A 17,430-nucleotide genomic window follows, 5' to 3' on the forward strand; every position below is an offset into this window, starting at 1 on the left:
GGTTGGCGCCCTAACGTCATCAGGCAGCGCCGGAAGTACCCTCGGGCTGCCTAGGAGACAGGACGCGGGCTCGGCTGCTGACAGGGCCGGGCCGGCCGCGCCCACACGGTCGCCATGGAGCTGCCTCCATGGCCGCGCGATGATCCCTGCGCCTGGGACGATGACTCGGAGCCGGAGCCGGAGCCTGACCCCGACGCACAGGCCGAGGCTTACGTGGCCCGCGTGCTCAGTCCTCCGAAACTCGGGCTGGCGCCCCCGCGCGCCCCTCCGCAGCCCGCGCCCGCTGTGTCCCTTGGCGCTCTGGAGCCGCGGGCCGCGTCCAAGGGCCCGGCGGTGGCGGTTCCGGGACTGCTGAGCCTTCCTCCGGAGCTGCTGCTCGAGATATGCGCCTACCTGGACGCGCGCCTCGTGCTCCACGTCCTGCCACGCGTGTGCCACGCGCTGCGCGACCTCGTGCGTGACCATGTCACCTGGAGGCTACGCGCGCAGCGCCGCGTACGCGCGCCCTACCCAGTGGTGGAAGGTGCGCGCGCCCGGGGGCCAGGGTGGCCCGCCCAGGTCAAGCTTGAGGCGGGGGGAGGGTCCAGGGTGCTGTAAGTACAGTCACTGGAGCAGACTACCTGGCTGTCCTGGCTCAGCGGTGGCTGAGGTACTTACTGGTGGTACCAAAGCCCCTGACCTCTGGGTGGACTATGAGACAGATACTTGGGGTCCTGAGGCTGTGGAAATCTACTTGGGTAGCTGGGGTCCCTGAACTCGGAATCCAACGATCCTCAGGCTTGGGGTTGACACAGGGACTTGAAGTCTTAGGTTGTCAGAATCTCCTTGGGGCTCAGAGTAAGCCCAAGAATCCCCAGGTTCTGGGTCTAGGTGCTAAGGCAGTAACTGGTGATGCCAAATCCCCTTACCTCTAGAGTCTTGGCCTAGGTGACGGTGCGGCAGGACTCAGGTCCAGAGCCTGCAACCCTTGAACTTATTAAGCTAGGGTTTAGAGGTTGGGATCCCTGATACTAGCAATCACAGACCCTCGAGTCCAGGTTCTAACCTGGGATCTTAGGCAGGGGCTGGTGGTAATTTCTCCTGCCTCCAAAGTCTTTGGTCCCTAGAGGATAAGGCAGCTTGGTGATCTTGAATTAATGGGACTTTACTGAACAGCTTGATAAACCTAGATGTTTGGTTGGGTCAAGGGCTTGGATTCTGCATCTTGACAAAGCTCCCAGGTTTGGGATGCTGGTTTGGGAAACACTTCCATGGGTCTGGTTCAGATGGCCGAGGCAGGAAGTGTTAGTTATGAAGTCCTAGCTCTTGTGCCCAGCCTGAGGGTTGGGAGGGCTGAGGTTGGACCTTAGCCAGGGGTGAGGCAGGGCCTTAACGTCCTGAGGCTGCTATCCCCCAGACTTGGGTTGGGGGATGAGGCCCGGGAAGGTGATCCTGAGGCTCCAGTTACCCAATTTCTGGAAACTGGGTAAGGAGCAATCCTAGACCTGCTTGGCAGCTGCGTGGGCTGGTGGTCCCAAAGCTAGAGCCTCGGCCTCCTTGGGTGGGGTAAGGGATCCAGGTGGGTTCTCTCCAAGTCTGGTTCAGGTTGTGCTCCCCGGAAGCCAGCGCAGTGAGCTTGGACAGCTGGTATGGGTGGTGGCAGGGTTCCTGCCCACTGGGGACCCTGCTCTTGTGTCCCACAGAGGAGGACTTTGACTGGCCAGCAGCCTGCATTGAGCTGGAGCAGCACCTGTCGCGCTGGGCAGAGGATGGGCGCAGGGCTGAGTACTTCTGCCTGGCCGATGGGCACTTTGCTTCCATTGACTCAGTGCTGCTGCTCCAGGTGAGACGGGGGTCGGCGGAAGGCCAGGCAGTGGTGGGCCAGGGTGACCCCAACAACATCACCTCACTCCTCTCCCAGGGTGGGACACTCTGCCTGTCAGGCTCCCGAGATCGCAATGTCAACCTGTGGGACCTGCAACAGCTGGGGGTGGAGCCCAGCCGGGTTCTGGTCAAGGCCCTGGGCACCCAGAAGAACAGCACTCACAAGGTGAGGGGGTAGGAGGCCAGGCAGAGGTAGGAGGCGTGCGGCCTGGGTAGGGTACCGTGGCTAAGGGCACAGGTTTTGGCACCAGACCTCACAGATTTAAATCTTGCTCTGCTGTTGTCAGTGTGACTTTAAGTGAGATGTATGACTTATCTGGGCCTTAGTTTCTGCTTCTGTCCAGAGGTCAATTAGAATGAGGACGAATGAAATGAATATGCATTAAGAGCGTTGTTCAGGCTTATATACAGTAGGTGCTTAGGAGGTGTCAGGTATACCTTGAGTGGCCCCAGGTAGGGCAGTTATGAGGCCACCCTTGGGGATCAGACAGCTCTGAGCCTGACTGTCATCTCATGAGAGGTGGTCATGGAGGGGCACCTCCACCAGCCATTGAGGTGGTCTAGGCTGGTGGCCAAGAGCTTGGTCTCGGAGCCAGGCTGCTGGGTTCAAATCCCCACTCTGCTACTTCCTGGCTGTGTGACCTTGGGTGAGGGACTCAACCTCTCTGTGCACCAGTTTCATTATCTGTAGAACGGGACACATCATAGTACTCTCCTCAGAGGGTTTGGTGAGGACTGAGTCAGTGGGGAGCTAGCTGCGTTCTGTGCATTTTAGCTCCTGACACAGGGACTTTTTTTTATGCTCATTTTCCCAATGAAGAAACTGAGGGATGTTACTTCATTCACCCAGGTCATGGAGTAGAGGCCCCATTCTTTTTTTTATCCCCATACCAAGCAGCTTCCGGGATTAGTTCCCTGACCAGGGATTGAACCTGGGCCACAACAACGAAAGCCCAGAATCCTAAACACTAGGCCACCAGGGAACTCCCTGGAGGTCCCATTTTTGTGTGTGCCACGTGGCTTGCCGGATCTTAGTTCCCTGACCAGGGATAGAACCTGGGCCTTTGGCAGTGAGAGCTCGGAGTCCTAACCACTGGACTGCCAGGAAATTCCCATGGAGGCCCCATTCTTAATCACACTGTCATGTGGCCTCAAACCACCGCTGCAGCTGAGGCTCTGCAGAACTTGATTTAGGAATATTATTAGGTTGGGGTGCGCATGTCCTGGGCTCTGAGGTCAGACCCACAGACCTAGGCTCTAATCTCTACTCAGTGCTGACTCACTCTGGGTTCCGTGAAATGGGGAAGATCACACTGGTCTGGTCCCACAGGGCTGGGTGTGGTCACTGGCGGCGCTGGACCACCGAGTGTGCTCTGGTTCCTGGGACAGCACGGTGAAGCTCTGGGACATGGCGGCTGATGGGCAGCAGTTTGGCGAGATAAAGTGTGAGGGGTCCTGGGCAGGGGGGCCTGGGTGGGCAGGGGTCTGTCTGGCCACAGCCCCAGCCCTGTGGTCTGTGTGTCCCCAGGGCCAAGGCAGCTGTGCTGTGCCTGTCCTACCAGCCTGATATCCTGGTGACTGGCACCTATGACAAGAAGGTGACCGTCTACGACCCCAGAGGTGGGCTGGGGACCCTGAAGCCTAGGTGGGAGAGCAGGGCTGCCTGGTGTCTCCAGGGTCATCCTGGGGAAGGAGACACTTGGGCCTCACAGTCTAACTGGGGTGACAGTCACATAACGAGAAGCTGACCACTCAGAGTGGCCTGTGTTGTGCGGGGGGGCCACAAAGGTGACAGGTGGGGGTGGGTATTGGGAGCAGAGGAAGCCCCGCCTCCACGTGGGGTGGGGTCAAGTACTGGAGGGCTCCCAGAGGAGGGGCCTCTGAGCCTGAGTCCCGTAGGAGGCAGGACAGTCCTTGAGAATTCTGGCTCCCCCACCTCCTAGCTGTGTGACCCCAGTCAGGTTTGAACCTCAGTTTCCCCATTTGTCAAATCCAGATAATAATAACTCCAGCCGCCTAGGGCTAATGGGAGGAGATGACAATAAGAACTTTGGTAGATTAAATGTTTACATTAAAATGCCTAGAATGAACTTGGCCCAGCCCATAAGCCTTTTCCATTGTTTATTTATTTATTCATTCTTATTTTAATTCAAGGGCCCAGTGTAACTTTTCCAGGCAGAGCCAGAGCCAGGATGGGGTGGGGGCAAGTCTCAGGCTGACCTGCAGGAGGAGGGAAGCATTTTATGCTGGGACTTGCTGAGGTCCATTCTGTACTGAGAGCAGATGGGACTGGAGGAAGGAGGCGGGATGGAGATGGGTTGGGGGGCGGGTCTGGTGGTCCTGTGAGGCCTGGATCCAGCTGGGGTGGCAGAGGAACAACAGGGTTACCTGTGGGATGGGGGTTGGGGGAGCAGACAGAGTAGTATTTTGCCAGGAAGGATGGAGACCCAGGGTCCTGGGGCGGGCCAGGGGGCCTCCAAGGGGCTCTGATGTCCCCCTCCTCCCTGGCCCATTGCCCATGCAGTCGGCCCGGCCCTGCTGAAGAGCCGGCGGCTGCACTCAAGCGCGGTGCTGGCGCTGCTGGCGGACGACCGGCACATCATTTCAGGCAGCGAGGACCACACGCTGGTGGTGTTTGACCGCCGAGCCAACAGCGTCCTGCAGCGGCTGCAGGTGGGCGCTCCCCAGGGGGCTGGAGGGACCAGGGCTGCGGCGGGGCCCGGACTGGCCTGAGCTGCTCCGTCCCGTGTCCCTCCCACAGCTGGACTCCTACCTGCTCTGCATGTCCTACCAGGAGCCTCAGCTCTGGGCCGGCGATAACCAGGGCCTGCTGCATGTCTTCGCCAACCGGGATGGCTGCTTCCAGCTCGTCAGGGTCTGCCAAGGCTCTTGCCCCCGCACGATCTGCCCTGGGCTGCCTCCCTACCTCTTAACCCCTGGGTGGCAGTGGGGGACTGGCCTTGGGAGAGCCACGCCTGAGTGTCACCTGTCCCTCCCTTCCGCAGTCCTTTGATGTGGGCCACAGGTCTCAGATCACAGGGATCAAACACTCCCTGGGGGCCTTGTACACCACATCCACGGACAAGACCATCCGGGTGAGGCCCTGCGACAGTCCCCCCTCTCTACCCACCCTCACTTGCCAGGAGCACACCTCATGACCTTTGCCCATTGCCCCTCACCAGGTGCACGTGCCCACAGACCCCCCAAGGACCATCTGCACTCGAAGCCACCACAACGTGCTGAATGGGGTAAGGCCCTGTCCCATGCGCCCTGCCTGGCTGCTCAGAGCACCCCTGACTCCTCATGTCCCCGCCCTGGCAGATCTGCGCTGAGGGCAACCTGGTGGTGGCCGCCTCTGGGGGCCTGTCGCTGGAGGTCTGGAGGCTGCAGGCCTGAGCAGGCAGATGTGGATGTGGATCTGCCGGCTGGCAGGCTGGGCTGGGGCCTCCGTTCTCAGGGGGGACCTTCCCCCACGCTGGTGCTGCCTTTGCCCCGCCCCCACAGGACTAGGGCACAAGGAGTCCTGGCCATGGTGGGTGGGTGGGGGTCCCTGGGCTGGGCCCCATGCCAGGGGAGGTGAGGTTTGTGTTTCGGCCAACCCAGGGGGCTGCTCCCCACCCTCGGGCCCTTGATTTTGTTATGATTTGGATGCCTGCTCTCCCTGGAGAGCAAAGGAGAAATAAACCTGATGTACTGGTGCTCCGGCCTGGACTGTGAGCTTGGTGTCGCCTGAGGGATCCGCCCGAGGCTGCTTGGTGCTGGAATGCCAGGGATGTGCGTGTGTCTGTGAGTTGGTGTATGAAAGCCTCAGCGACAGCCACTGCTGTGTGTGTGTGTGTGGGGGGGTGCATCTGTGCCCGCCCGGGTGCATTTCAGGGATCACGTGCGTCTGAGTGTCCCCAGGGAGGCCGGTCTGACTGTGTGTGTTGTTATAGTATTCCTGTCTGTGTATGTCTGTGTGGAAGAGGGAGACACTTGAGAACGTGGCACCTGTATGATGGCACCTGTGTGTGTGTGTGTGTGTGTGTGCCATGTGGGCGTGTATGTGTGTGGCACGCGCTGGCGTGTAGATTGGGACTCTAATCCCGGGTGTGTTTGTGCAGTGGGACAGGGGATCTGCTAATGCTACCCCATAGGCTGGAGGGTGGGTAGCAGGTAGGGGTGAGGGAGGGGCGTGCTTTTCTGTCCAGGGTCCAGGGTGTGTGTGGGCCCCTGTGGCCATGACCCTGGAGTGGGCGGGGAGGGAGGCTGGGCCAGTTGCACACCACACTGGTCCCTGCAAGCCCGAAGTCCCCCTTCGCCCCCCATCGCAACCTGGCCAAGCCATGCCCTGAGGAGCATTCACTTTATGTTTATTGAGGCCCCCTGGGTGGTCCAGGCTACAGGGTCATAGGATGGTGCAGGGCTTCTTCTACTTGAAGGGGTTGGTGGCAGCTGGGATGCCCACGAGGAAGGGGTCACTCTCGGCCTGCTCGCCTGCTCCGTGCAGAACTGCAGCAGGTCAGCGGCCGCCTTGGATACCTGCAGGCCAGCCCGGTTAGCCAGACCTGGGCTGGGCTGTCCACCTGCCCCCTTGCTCAGATGCACCCGCCTTGCCCTGGCCTCACCTTTACACGGTTGATGCCCACCTCCATCTGCAGCTGCTCCATGGCCCAGCGGGCCTGCCCGATGTCGCTGCCAGTGGTCACCTTGCCGGGCATCTGGGGGAGTCGTGAGCAGAGCCACAGACAGCAGGCTGAACCCCAAACCCTGAGCTCCCACACATCCTCCTGTGTCCCCTGGGGACTGAGGGATGGGATTGGCTGCTCCCCAACCCCTGTCAGGACCACATACTTCAGCTGAGGACTCCGGCTGACTCCTGGCTGCTCAGTCCTCCTCCTGCAGCCCCGCTCTGGCTCCCGCCCCCACCACCCTGGCCTCTCCAACCCCCTCCTCTCCCTCCCCAACCCCTGCAGAGACTTTGAAGCCAGGACACTCATGGAGTGTAATGTCACCAGCGGCAGCTGAGGGGGGGCGGTCCCTGCTCCTAGAGGCCCAGTGGCTGCCCTGGTGTCATGTGTCACCTTGGCTGGGGGAGTGTAGGGGCCCTGGGCTCTCACTGACCTGTTTGATCCCCTGCTAACTGGCCCCTACAGACCTTCTTTGCCAGGCTCCGGCCCTACTCCGATGGGCGGAGGTGCAAAGTGTAACCTAGTTCAGGTGCAGCCCCGTCTCTCCTCTCTCCAACTGCACTCATGGCCCAGGGATCCACAGATGACTCAATCCACTCACTCATGCTGATGGCTTCCCCTGCCTCATCCCAGCCCCTTCCCTGACCTCAGACCCACCTGAGGACCCTCCTCCCTCCTCGGTCCATCACACCCATCTCTCGGTTGTCTCCCACTTAACTTGGCCAAAGCTGGACTCTGGATCATCTTCCCCCGAAACCTCCAGCCCCCAAATTCACCACCATCCATCCAACTTCTCTGGCTCAAATCTTTAACTCCTTCATTCCTTTCTTCCAGTATTCCCACATTTGATCCTTCCTCAAGAGCCATCAGATCAACCTTCTTTTGTTTTAATTAATTTTTTTTAATCGGCTGTAGTTGATTTACAATGCTGTGTTAGTTTCTGCTGTACAGCAAAGTGAGTCAGTTATACATACACATATATCCACTCTTTTTAAGATTGTATTCCCATATAGGTCATTACAGAGTACTGAATAGGGTTCCCTGTGCTATTCACAGATCAACTTCCAAGTTGTCAAACTGGTCACTTCTCTCCACCCTGTTGGTAGCATCTGGGTCCTGGTGCCCCCAGCTCAGTGTGCCTGGACCAGCGCAGTTGCCTGGTCTCCCCTGCCCTGCACAGCCCCGACCCCGTTCTCCTCAAGTCAGCCAGTGGGATCTGTTAAATAAATCACACTACAACACGGATGCACCTTGAGGACATTATGCTAAGTGAAATAAACCAGTCACAAAATGACAGACAATGTATGATTCCACTTATGTGAGGTCCCTAGAGTAGCCAAATCCATAGCGACAGAAAGCAGAATGGGGGTTGCTGGGGGCTGAGGAGAGAGAGGGAATGGGGAGTTAGTGTTTGATGGGTAAGTTCTGAAGATGAATGGTGGTGACGGTTGAACAACAATGTGAATGTACTTAATGCTTCTGAACAATGCACTTAAAAATGGTTACAATGGTGAATTTTATGTGTATTTTACCACAATTTTAAAAATTGGAGAAAAATAGGGCTTCCCTGGTGGCGCAGTGGTTAAGAATCCGCCTGCCTATGCAGGGGACACAGGTTTGATCCCTGGTCCAGGGATCTGGATCCATGTGCTGCGGAGTGACTAAGCCCAGGCACCCCAACTACCGAGCCTGCGTTCTAGACCCCGCGAGCCACAGCTACTTAAGGCCACAGGCCTAGAGCCCGTGCTCCACAACAAGAGAAGCCACCGCAGTGAGAAGCCCACGCACTGCAACGAAGAGTAGCCCCCGCTCGCCGCAACTAGAGAAAGCCTATGTGCAGCAACGAAGACCCAATGCAGCCAAAAATAAATAATAAATAACAAAGAAAAGCACCTATTTTGTAGGTAGAATTTGGCAGACGTGTGGAGGGATGGATGTGGGGTGTGAAAAAGGGGAAACATCAGGCTCAACTCCCCAGTTTTCAGCCTACTAGATGAGTGGAAGGTAGGGCTGTTTGCAGAGATGTGGCAGACTGCAGGAAGATCAAGGTTAGGTGGCGAGGGAACTGAGGCCAGGAGTTTGAGATCCAAGTGGGGGCTGTCAAGGAGGATGTTCTGTTCCTCTAATTAAATAGGCTCCTTTTTAACCTCAGGGCCTTTGCACTGGCTGTTCTCTCTCCCAGTGGGAATGCCCCCCCCCCCAGATCTTCACATATGGGGCCTCTTCTGACCTTGGCTGAAATACCACCTCCTTGGCATCCTTCCCCAACCACCTCTCCCTCCAAATAAAACCACCAACTCTTCCACCCACCCCCAACCCCATGGACTCTCACATCAGCCCGTTTAATTCTACATAGCACTTACCACTGTTGTTACCCTTCTAGCTCCCCAAACTGTGGGCTCCAGAAGGGCAGGGTCTGCATTTTGTTCACTGATAAATATGCAGCACCCAGCACAAAGCCCAGTGTATAGTGTAGACTCCATAAACTGCAGAGTGAGAGTGATTAAAGGAGTCCCTCTGGACCAGACCCTATGCATGGTTTGGAGGACCCATGAGATACAGACACCACCCTCCAGGATCTCAGTCTTGCTGGAGGGAAATAGATGTCAGCCCTGGATCTCAGAGGAGGTCTTTTACCCAGAAAAAGGTCAGGGAAGGCTTCCCAGAGGAGGTGACAGCTGCAGCTGCCAGGGGAAGGAAGACCAGAAGGTTATGCAGCATGTGGAGGCTCTGGAGACTTGCAAGACACGAACAGGGATCACTATCCCATTTGACGAGAGACGCTCAGCGGCAGAAACTATCTGATACTTCCTGATGATTCGAATTCTGTCCAAGGGCGACGTCTAAGAAGCCATCCTCTCTCTCTGAGAGGACAGAAACGAATGGGCAAGCGCCACGCAACGCGGTGGGTCTCCAGCGGGCTCCTCATTCATCTGAGACTGAGAACACGAGAAACAGGAAATAATGGCTCCTTGAGGCTTCCGTACTACGGAATACACAAGCAAAGAAGGCTGCACCCTGGACTCCGGGCGTCGGCGGTTCATGTGACATACACAACTTCCGGCCCTCCGCAGGTTGTGCGTGCTGGGGCTTAGAGGTGTTCGAGGCCGCCGGAGGCCTGGCCTGGGGCGGCTCTGATTTGACAGTGCGGCCGCAGGAGCATGGAGGGTCCCCTGGAGAGGGAGGCGCCCGCGGCGGCGCTGGCCGCCGTGTTGAAGCACAGCTCGGCACTGCCGTCCGAGAGCGCCCAGGTCCGGGGCTACGACTTCGACCGTGGCGTGAACTACCGCGCGCTGCTGGAGGCCTTCGGCACCACTGGTTTCCAGGCCACCAACTTCGGGCGCGCGGTACAGCAAGTCAACGCCATGGTGAGGCCTGGGTGGGACTTCCTGGGTTGAGGGGGCGTGGCCTCCAGTAGCACTGTGGGGTACTTGGGGGCGGGACTTCCTTGGGAGGAGGTGTGTTTTTCGTCCGATAGTTGGAGAGAGACGGGGACCCCCTCTTGGGTGTGAGTTTTTGTGCCGGGGAGTGGGTTGGGACTGATTCTAGGTAGGGGGCGCGTTATAGGCAACGTGTGCAGGTATTCTGGAATGGGCGGAGTCTGGGGCCAGACCGCGCAGTTGAGGGAGGGATTGAAGGAGGAGCCTAAGGCAGGGCGGGACCTGAGGTTGGATTTGCTTTTCCCAGTGGGGAGAGGGTTCGGGACTGCAAAAGTGATTCCTGAAAAGAGGCAAAGCCTGAGTGTGTGACCTGAGACTTGGGCTGTGGAAAGGGCGGAGCCTGCACAGGGGCGTTCATTCCCTGGTTCCAGGTAGAAGTGGTCCCATATCCCTCAGTGGGCAGGGCCTGGGCGCGGCGTCTGTCTCTGAAACCCACCTGGGGTCCTTGGGCTGGAGTTTGGGGCCAGAGGTTAACTCGACCCTGCCCTTATACACCTAGATAGAGAAGAAACTAGAGCCGCTGGCCCAGGATGAAGACCAACATGCAGACCTGACCCAGAGCTGCCGCCCACTCACCGGCTGCACCATTTTTCTGGGCTACACATCCAACCTCATCAGTTCGGGCATCCGTGAGACCATCCGTTACCTCGTGCAGCACAACATGGTGGGGACCTGGTGGGGTTGTGGCCTTGGCCTCTCTGGGTCTTAATGGGCAATAAGATTACTGGTCATTGAAATGAGATAGGGAACTATGGGTCAGTTTTGTTTTGCAGCAGAGCTCCCCACAAGGGTCACTGGATGAGAGTTGGGAGTTAGGAGTCCTGCCTGGTACGAAAGCAGGGCCTCCCTTCCTTGGCCAACCTCACTGCCTTGTGACTGCAGGTGGACGTCTTGGTGACCACGGCTGGGGGTGTGGAGGAGGATCTCATCAAGTGTCTGGCACCCACATACCTGGGCGAGTTCAGCCTCAGGGGGAAGGAGCTACGTGAGAACGGGATCAACAGGTGGGGGGGCCCTGAGTGGTGCTGGGTAGGGGAGCCTGGCTGAGGGTCCTGGGCCCTGATACCCACATGCCTCCTGTCCCCAGGATCGGAAACCTGCTGGTGCCCAATGACAATTACTGCAAGTTTGAGGACTGGCTGATGCCCATTTTGGACCAGATGGTGCTGGAGCAGAACACGGAGGTGAGGCTGGAGGAACCGGGGGGGGGGGGGGGGGGGGGCACGGTGGGTGTCAGGGGAGGTGCCGCTGGCTGAAGCTGATGTCTCCTCCTAGGGTGTGAAGTGGACGCCTTCCAAGATGATCGCCCGGCTTGGCAAGGAGATAAACAACCCAGAGTCAGTGTATTACTGGGCCCAGAAGGTGAGGGGCTGCGTGGGGGCAAAGTTGCCAGGCTTTGGCATGTGTTGTTTCATCTTTACAGCCACCTGGGGAGTTGGTACTATTCTTATTCCCACTCCTAGGTGAGGAACCTCAGAAACAGAGAGGTTAGGCAATTTGCCTGAGGTCCCACAGCTGTTGAGTGTGGTCCTTGTATTCTGGTTCTACTCCTAGACTACTGGGAAGCAGTTGGGGGCAGTGCTTAGCAGCCCCCATGGGGCCTGGTGTAGGGTCCCATGCTCCTCAGAGACTATGGGGCCCAGCAATCAGAAAAACAAGAGCTACCATTCTTTATGTGCCAGGCACAAGTGAAGTTAAGCTCCCTGCCCAGAATCAGGCAAAGAGGAGGGAGTGCTCCCAGACTGCCCCTGCAGGGCTCTGAGCTCTAACCGCTCTCCTGTCTTGCTCTTTCCCAGAACCACATCCCTGTGTTGAGTCCGGCACTCACAGATGGCTCGCTGGGTGACATGATCTTCTTCCATTCCTATAAGAACCCAGGCCTGGTCCTGGACATCGTTGAAGGTAAGGTGCTGGGGCTCCAGAGGAGCAGGGGAGGAGGGCTGCCTGGGCCCGCGGCTTGACACAGCCCTCTTGCCTGGGCCCGTGGCTTGACACAGCCCTCTTTCCCAGACCTCAGGCTCATCAACACACAGGCCATCTTCGCCAGGCGCACTGGGATGATCATCCTGGGCGGTGGCATGGTCAAGCACCACATTGCCAACGCCAACCTCATGGTGAGCAGGGATGGAGTGTGTGTGCTCCCTAGTAGGAGGTGGCACTCAGGCCTGTCATGCAGACAGGCCTGTGTACTAGGCCTATGCCATGTGCTGGGTAGACAGCTGTGGACTAGACAGGCCAAGATCCCTGCCCTCCTGGCACTGATGTTCTAGTGGGGGGAGATAGCAAACAGGTGACATGCGTATCAGATGGTAGTAACTGCTATGGAGAAAAATAAGGGAGGATGACGAGATGGCAAGTGAAAGGGGTGCTGTTCATAAAAGGGAAAGCTTCCTGGGAAATGTGACCTGCCAGCAGAGGTTTTTCAGGGGGTGGTCCCATGAGCCATGTGGTTGTCTTGGGGGGTGGGGGCGAGATAGAATTCCCAGCAGAGGAACCAGTCAGTGCAAAGGTTCTGAGGTGCCTGATGTAGGTCAGGGAACAGCTAGGAGGCTGGCGAAGGCGAGAGTGGGAGGAGGAGGTGAGGCAGGAGGTGACAGGCAGAAAGTGCAGGGCCTTGAGAGCCACTCAGGTGCTCTCAGGTGCTCTCTGGCTGCTCTGGGGGCAACAAATGAGGGGCCCAGGGTGGGGGCCATAGAGAGGGGAGAGGTAAGTTGGATTTGGAGGTCTTCTATAGAGCTGGTGGCAGATGTGGGAGGGTTCTTGCTACCAAGCAGGCGAGTCTGGAGCAACGCTGCCCACTGTCTGCCCAGCATCCCGTGACCCCTCCCTCTGCCCAGATGTTGACGTGGGGCCCTTCCCTTGGAATGAGGGGCCGCCAAGGGCTTCCTTCATCTGGAACACGTCCCTCAGCCTCTAGCTACAGTGCCCTGCCTTGGAGTCTGTGTGGCTGACAGCCCACTCTGCCCCTCCTTACAGCGGAATGGGGCTGACTACGCTGTCTACATCAACACAGCCCAGGAATTTGATGGCTCTGACTCAGGCGCCCGGCCAGATGAAGCTGTCTCTTGGGGCAAGATCCGGGTGGACGCACAGCCTGTCAAGGTGAGGGCCGGCCAGCCAGCTGGGGCACAGGGTCTCTCGGGGTACGGCCTTGGGTCCCGTGGCTCACCTGAGTCCCCTCCACAGGTCTATGCTGATGCCTCCCTGGTCTTTCCGCTGCTCGTGGCTGAAACCTTTGCCCAGAAGGTAGATGCCTTCACGCCCGAGAAGAATGAGGACTGAACACTGGACGGTGCAGCCCCAGGGAGGCCTCACCACCTCCTCTATTTATTAGTTTGCAGACCCAGCTCCTCCCAACTCCTTGATCAGCAGCATGTCTAGAATACATGGTCTCAGTGGTCCTTCTCAGGTTGTCTCTCTCTCTCTGTCCTTTGTCCTGGGTCCCCTGGCTTCAGCCTGTGCCATCCTCAGCCTTGTAGGTCTCCTCCCGCCAGCATTGGATGCTGCCCCCCATGGCGGTCAGCAGGCAGGGCTCTGTGGGGTGGTAGGCCAGCGACTGTACCACACTGGGACCTACAGGCAGGGCCAGCGCCAGGGCACCCTGTGGAGTGAGGGGGTTGGGAGTGTCACCAGTGTGTCTCCCTCCCCTCAGCTGCTTCTCCCCCGCTCTCAGCCACATGCATCTAAGTGCTTCCGAGACACTGTAAATTTAACCAGCCACAAACTGAGCCCCTCAGTCACTCCGTCCTTCTGGGTGCTCAGGTCAAACATCTTGAATCTTTCTCTTACATCTCACATCCCTTTGTCGGTAAATCCTCTTGGTTCTACCTTTAGACCATGCCCAGAGATTGCTGATTCTCTCCACCTTCACAGCCACTACCCTCCTCCACGGCCGGTCACATGTGGGTCCCAGCTTCCCTCCCCCTCTGCCGCCGTCTGGGCTTCACCCGCCCACTTGATAGCCTCAATGCCTGCTCCCTTCATCACCCTGCAGACACAGCTCAACAAACACAGTTCTTCAAGGAGGCCACCATTCCTCTTTCCACCTGGAAAGTGTCCCTTCACGTGCCCTCCCCTTCAGGATGACTTCTGGTCTACAGGAACCTCGAGAAGTAGGCAGAACGTTGGCACCTTCTTAGTTCCCAGAGGGAGAGCTGGCCCCTGGACTCTCCAGGGCCCCCTGGTTCTCTCCATCCTCTTAGGAGGCTTACTTCTCTGGCCAAGCCCCAGCTCTGACCCCACTACGCCTGGCTGGTCAGTTCGCATCCTGACACCTCCAACAGGCTGAGACACATCAGGACAGGGCCCACAGGGCCCACAGGGCTTGGGGGCTGGATACCACAGGGATGCTCAGGGGTAGCTCAGATTTCCTGAACAACTACAGCCCTGTCTCCCCTGAGGTCAGATGCCACTATCCGCTCCTCCTACCCCAGGGTCAGTCCCAGTGGCCCTGCCTGACCTGGATTCTGCTGCCGCCAGTGCCATCCAAAGTGCTTCTATCTCCTGACCAGTGCGTGTGTGCCACAACCCCGAGCCTTAGCACATGCTGTGCCCTTTGCCAGGAATGTTCTCGCCTCATCCCCTCACTCACTCCTCCTTCCAGCCCCCAGTTCTAACAGCACTCCCTTATAAAGGCCTGGGAGTGACTCAGGTAAGGACCGGGCAGGCCCCCCCATGCAGAGGCTCACCTCTACCAGGTCCCAGAAGAACACCTTCCCATCCTCGGAGCAGCTGACCACGTGCGTGTCGCGCTCGCTCAGGCAGCAGTCCAGCTTGTACTCCCGGTTCTTATGGCCCGTGTACCTGGGTGTGAGTGGCATCAGTGGGGGTTTGGGGCCTTACTGGGAGTGGGGGAGGGGCCCCACAGCCCTGAGGACTCACTCGCCCAGCAGCTCCCCTGTGTCCTTGTCTAGAAGCCGCAACGTGGAGTCCAGGCTGGACACCAGGGTGCACTGCCCGTCCCGGCTGAAGCAGGTGCAGGTGATGGGGCCTGGGGGAAGGGGAGGGGTGGGAAAGCAGGTCAGGCTGGGGTCTCCCGTGCTGCCCCCACCTTCCCTGCCTGCCTCACAGCCCCAGCCACACTCACTGCCCACGTAGTCTGAGAAGAGTTGCCCCATCCTCAGGTCATAGCGCCTTACCCGGCCATCTACGGAGCTACAAGAGAGGATGGATCCAGCTGAAGCATCACAGGGGCCAGTAGGTCCAGGGCTCCAGCTCTGGTGTTCCTGTACCCTCTCACCTGGCCAGGGCCCTGAGAGCAAGGCTGGGTGCCTGCCCTTCCTGGGCACCCTTCACTGTCATGTCATGTTCCGGACTGGCCACAGAAAACATGCATTGAAGTGAATTCACGAGTGGAATTCTGAGGCACTGCCTTTGAGACTCATCCCCAGGGGCCAATCAGGTCCCACTGCATCCGTTTCTGATTTATACTGAGCTCCTTCTCTGGGCTACACCCTGTGTGGGAGCTTGGGACACAGCTGCTACCAAGCCAGGAGCACTTGCTGCCAACGTGGAGCCTTGCTGACTGAGGGTAATCAGGTCCCCAAGGAGGTGACGTTTGACTTGGTACTTGAAGATGAGAAGGAGCCAGCCATATGCAGTCCAAGGGGGGATGTGTGGGAACTGGGTAGGCCACCAGGCCATGCAGCCCAAATGCCCCCAGTGGTGGTATCGGCACTCCCTCAGGTTGTGGCAACATTTGGGCAGCCCTGCATGGGAATATATATTTTTTTAATTGTCTCCTGCAGGTAGAACATCAACTCTAGGTAAGCGGGGTTCTTCCTTGTTTTCCTATCTTTTAACTCCTGTATGCTCATTGACTGAAAACGTGACCTGCAGGTGGTGCTCAAACACACTCGGAATAAGTAGTAGAAGGGTAGCCCAGGCAGAGGAAGAGCAATTGCAAAAGTCGGTCCTGGGGTGGGAGCATGTGTGGCATATTTAACAGAAATGAGCCTGGGAATGAATAAAAACTGAGAGCACAACAGAGACCAGACCATGCAAGGCCTTGTGAGTGCAGTGAGGAGAGTAGATTTTTTTTTTTTTTTTGAGAGTAGATTTTAATCTAAGTACAGAGACAGCTATGATCCCCAGTGGCACCTGGGGAGGGGCAAGGTCCTGGTCCCACTCACCCTGCGAGGACCTCATGGTCTGACACCTTCACGCTGGATATGCCATCCTTGGCTTCGTCCAGCGTCTGTATGGGCTCAGGTCTCCGTGAGCGGCAGTCCCAGCAGCGGATGGTGGAATCGATAGAGCCTGTGAGGTCAGCATGAAAGTGGATCAGGTTTGGGGGGGCCGGGGCAGCCCCCTGCGCCCACCTGCCTAGGCCCCGTACTCACCAGACAGGATAACTGTGGCCTCTTCATTAAACTGCACTGTGTTCACCTTCTGCAAAACAGGAACAGCAGCTTAGAGAAGGCTGGACTTTGGAGAATGGGGATAAAAGCAGGGCTCCCAGTGCAAGTTAAAGCAAGGGAAAAGGCTAGGGGTAGGGAAGGTGAAAGTTTTTGGAGGAACTGCAAGGACAGGGCTTGGTGAAGGCGGGGCCGTGGGGAAGGATCCTTGCGCTGTAATTGCGTGGGGAGGGGTGGGTGCCTGTCACCACCTACACGCAATTCCGGTCCGTTCTAACGAGGCCCTTTCTTGCTTGCACTCACCCCCGCGTGGCCCCGGAATTTACGCACGACCTGCCCCGATGCCACATCCCACAGCACCACTGCCTTGTCCCCGCCGCCGGAGCAGAGACTGCTGTTGTCAAAGGAGCTAGAGAGCAGAACAGGGAAGATCAGCGTCTACCTCTGATACCTGCCTCAGCGCCTCGATCCCGCTCTGGCCCCCGGCTCACCCTGCCGCGTCCAGCACCTCGTAGCCGTGGCCGCTGTACGTCCGCAGTAGCGTCCCTCGCAGCGGGCTCCACAGCTTCAGGGTCTTGTCGCTGCCGCAAGTCAAACAGTAATTGCCATCCACTGGGGAACACCACGAGGGGGTTACTGGGCCGCCGACTTCAGGAGGCGGAGGTAGGACCCGGAATGACGATAAGGGCGCTCACCATTAAATCGCACGGCTCGCACCGCCCTCTGCCCGCAGTCCAACGTCTTCAACAGCTTCCGAGGCAGCTCCGGGCCCCGCGGTTTTGGCTCCGGGAAAGCCATTGCTCCGCCCTCCCTTCCTCGCCACCGTACAGTAGCTTGCACCGGGGATTTCTGCCCTGGGAACCCACGCTTTGGTGTAACCTTATTATTGTCCTCCACAGTCTACTTCCTATTTCTCACTTCCGGGTTCAACGTTTAGGCTTTTTGGAGAAAGCGCTGGAAACACTGAAGCTTGTTTCCAGCGTCTCGGTTTCTTTCCCCACATCCTGTTTTCTTGGAACATTTTTGGCTTCTTCGAATTCTCTGTCCCCTGGATGGGGGGAGTTCCAGCTCCCGCCGGCAGGAACGGAAGCGCGAGGGCTG

The 17,430-nt window shown here is 58.0% G+C and overlaps 4 protein-coding genes and 1 long non-coding RNA gene across 11 annotated transcripts; 3 read left to right on the forward strand and 2 right to left on the reverse strand.

Moving 5' to 3' along the window:
- The first annotated feature begins 48 nt into the window (after window positions 1-48).
- FBXW9 (F-box and WD repeat domain containing 9) lies at window positions 49-5,562 on the forward strand. 2 transcript variants are annotated; one of them, XM_029217712.1, is made up of 10 exons: window positions 49-523; window positions 1,683-1,822; window positions 1,901-2,029; window positions 3,194-3,306; window positions 3,392-3,483; window positions 4,388-4,536; window positions 4,625-4,738; window positions 4,869-4,958; window positions 5,046-5,111; window positions 5,185-5,562. In XM_029217712.1, the coding sequence occupies exons 1-10, from the start codon at window positions 115-117 to the stop codon at window positions 5,257-5,259; spliced, it is 1,377 nt and encodes a 458-aa protein (XP_029073545.1). In that variant the 5' UTR covers window positions 49-114; the 3' UTR covers window positions 5,260-5,562. The 2 variants fall into 2 exon arrangements, with proteins under 2 accessions (XP_029073545.1, XP_029073544.1); XM_029217711.1 differs by having other exon boundaries at window positions 76-523; window positions 5,046-5,556.
- Window positions 5,563-6,250: 688 nt separating this feature from the next.
- Window positions 6,251-6,563, reverse strand: GNG14 (G protein subunit gamma 14). The gene is given in 3 exon segments (XM_029216158.1): window positions 6,251-6,337; window positions 6,340-6,384; window positions 6,471-6,563. Coding segments are annotated over 3 exon segments (225 nt in total).
- Window positions 6,564-9,498: 2,935 nt separating this feature from the next.
- DHPS (deoxyhypusine synthase) lies at window positions 9,499-13,430 on the forward strand. 5 transcript variants are annotated; one of them, XM_029217175.1, is made up of 9 exons: window positions 9,499-9,880; window positions 10,473-10,637; window positions 10,856-10,977; window positions 11,061-11,157; window positions 11,249-11,335; window positions 11,770-11,875; window positions 11,984-12,087; window positions 12,950-13,075; window positions 13,160-13,378. In XM_029217175.1, exons 1-9 carry the CDS (start codon window positions 9,695-9,697, stop codon window positions 13,253-13,255), a joined length of 1,089 nt encoding a protein of 362 aa, XP_029073008.1. In that variant the 5' UTR covers window positions 9,499-9,694; the 3' UTR covers window positions 13,256-13,378. The 5 variants fall into 5 exon arrangements, with proteins under 5 accessions (XP_029073008.1, XP_029073007.1, XP_029073010.1 ...); XM_029217174.1 differs by having other exon boundaries at window positions 9,576-9,901; window positions 13,160-13,381; XM_029217177.1 differs by lacking the exon at window positions 9,499-9,880 and adding an exon at window positions 9,995-10,041.
- On the reverse strand, window positions 13,267-17,309 carry WDR83 (WD repeat domain 83). 2 transcript variants are annotated; one of them, XM_029217180.1, is made up of 9 exons: window positions 17,025-17,309; window positions 16,821-16,941; window positions 16,633-16,738; window positions 16,315-16,363; window positions 16,105-16,231; window positions 15,060-15,127; window positions 14,855-14,963; window positions 14,662-14,776; window positions 13,267-13,574 (listed from the first exon to the last, which is right to left on the reverse strand). In XM_029217180.1, the coding sequence occupies exons 1-9, from the start codon at window positions 17,125-17,127 to the stop codon at window positions 13,425-13,427; spliced, it is 948 nt and encodes a 315-aa protein (XP_029073013.1). In that variant the 5' UTR covers window positions 17,128-17,309; the 3' UTR covers window positions 13,267-13,424. The 2 variants fall into 2 exon arrangements, with proteins under 2 accessions (XP_029073013.1, XP_029073014.1); XM_029217181.1 differs by lacking the exons at window positions 13,267-13,574; window positions 14,662-14,776; window positions 14,855-14,963 and having other exon boundaries at window positions 15,005-15,681; window positions 17,025-17,196.
- LOC114892362 lies at window positions 13,596-15,302 on the forward strand. Its single transcript, XR_003792708.1, has 3 exons — window positions 13,596-14,782; window positions 14,866-14,953; window positions 15,097-15,302. It is a non-coding gene; the product is annotated as an uncharacterized LOC114892362 (long non-coding RNA).
- Window positions 17,310-17,430: the final 121 nt, after the last annotated feature.

Source organism: Monodon monoceros, unplaced genomic scaffold, assembly GCF_005190385.1.
Source record: "Monodon monoceros isolate NGI ecotype Baffin Bay Population unplaced genomic scaffold, NGI_Narwhal_1 Super_Scaffold_12, whole genome shotgun sequence".
Lineage (NCBI taxonomy): Eukaryota > Metazoa > Chordata > Mammalia > Artiodactyla > Monodontidae > Monodon > Monodon monoceros.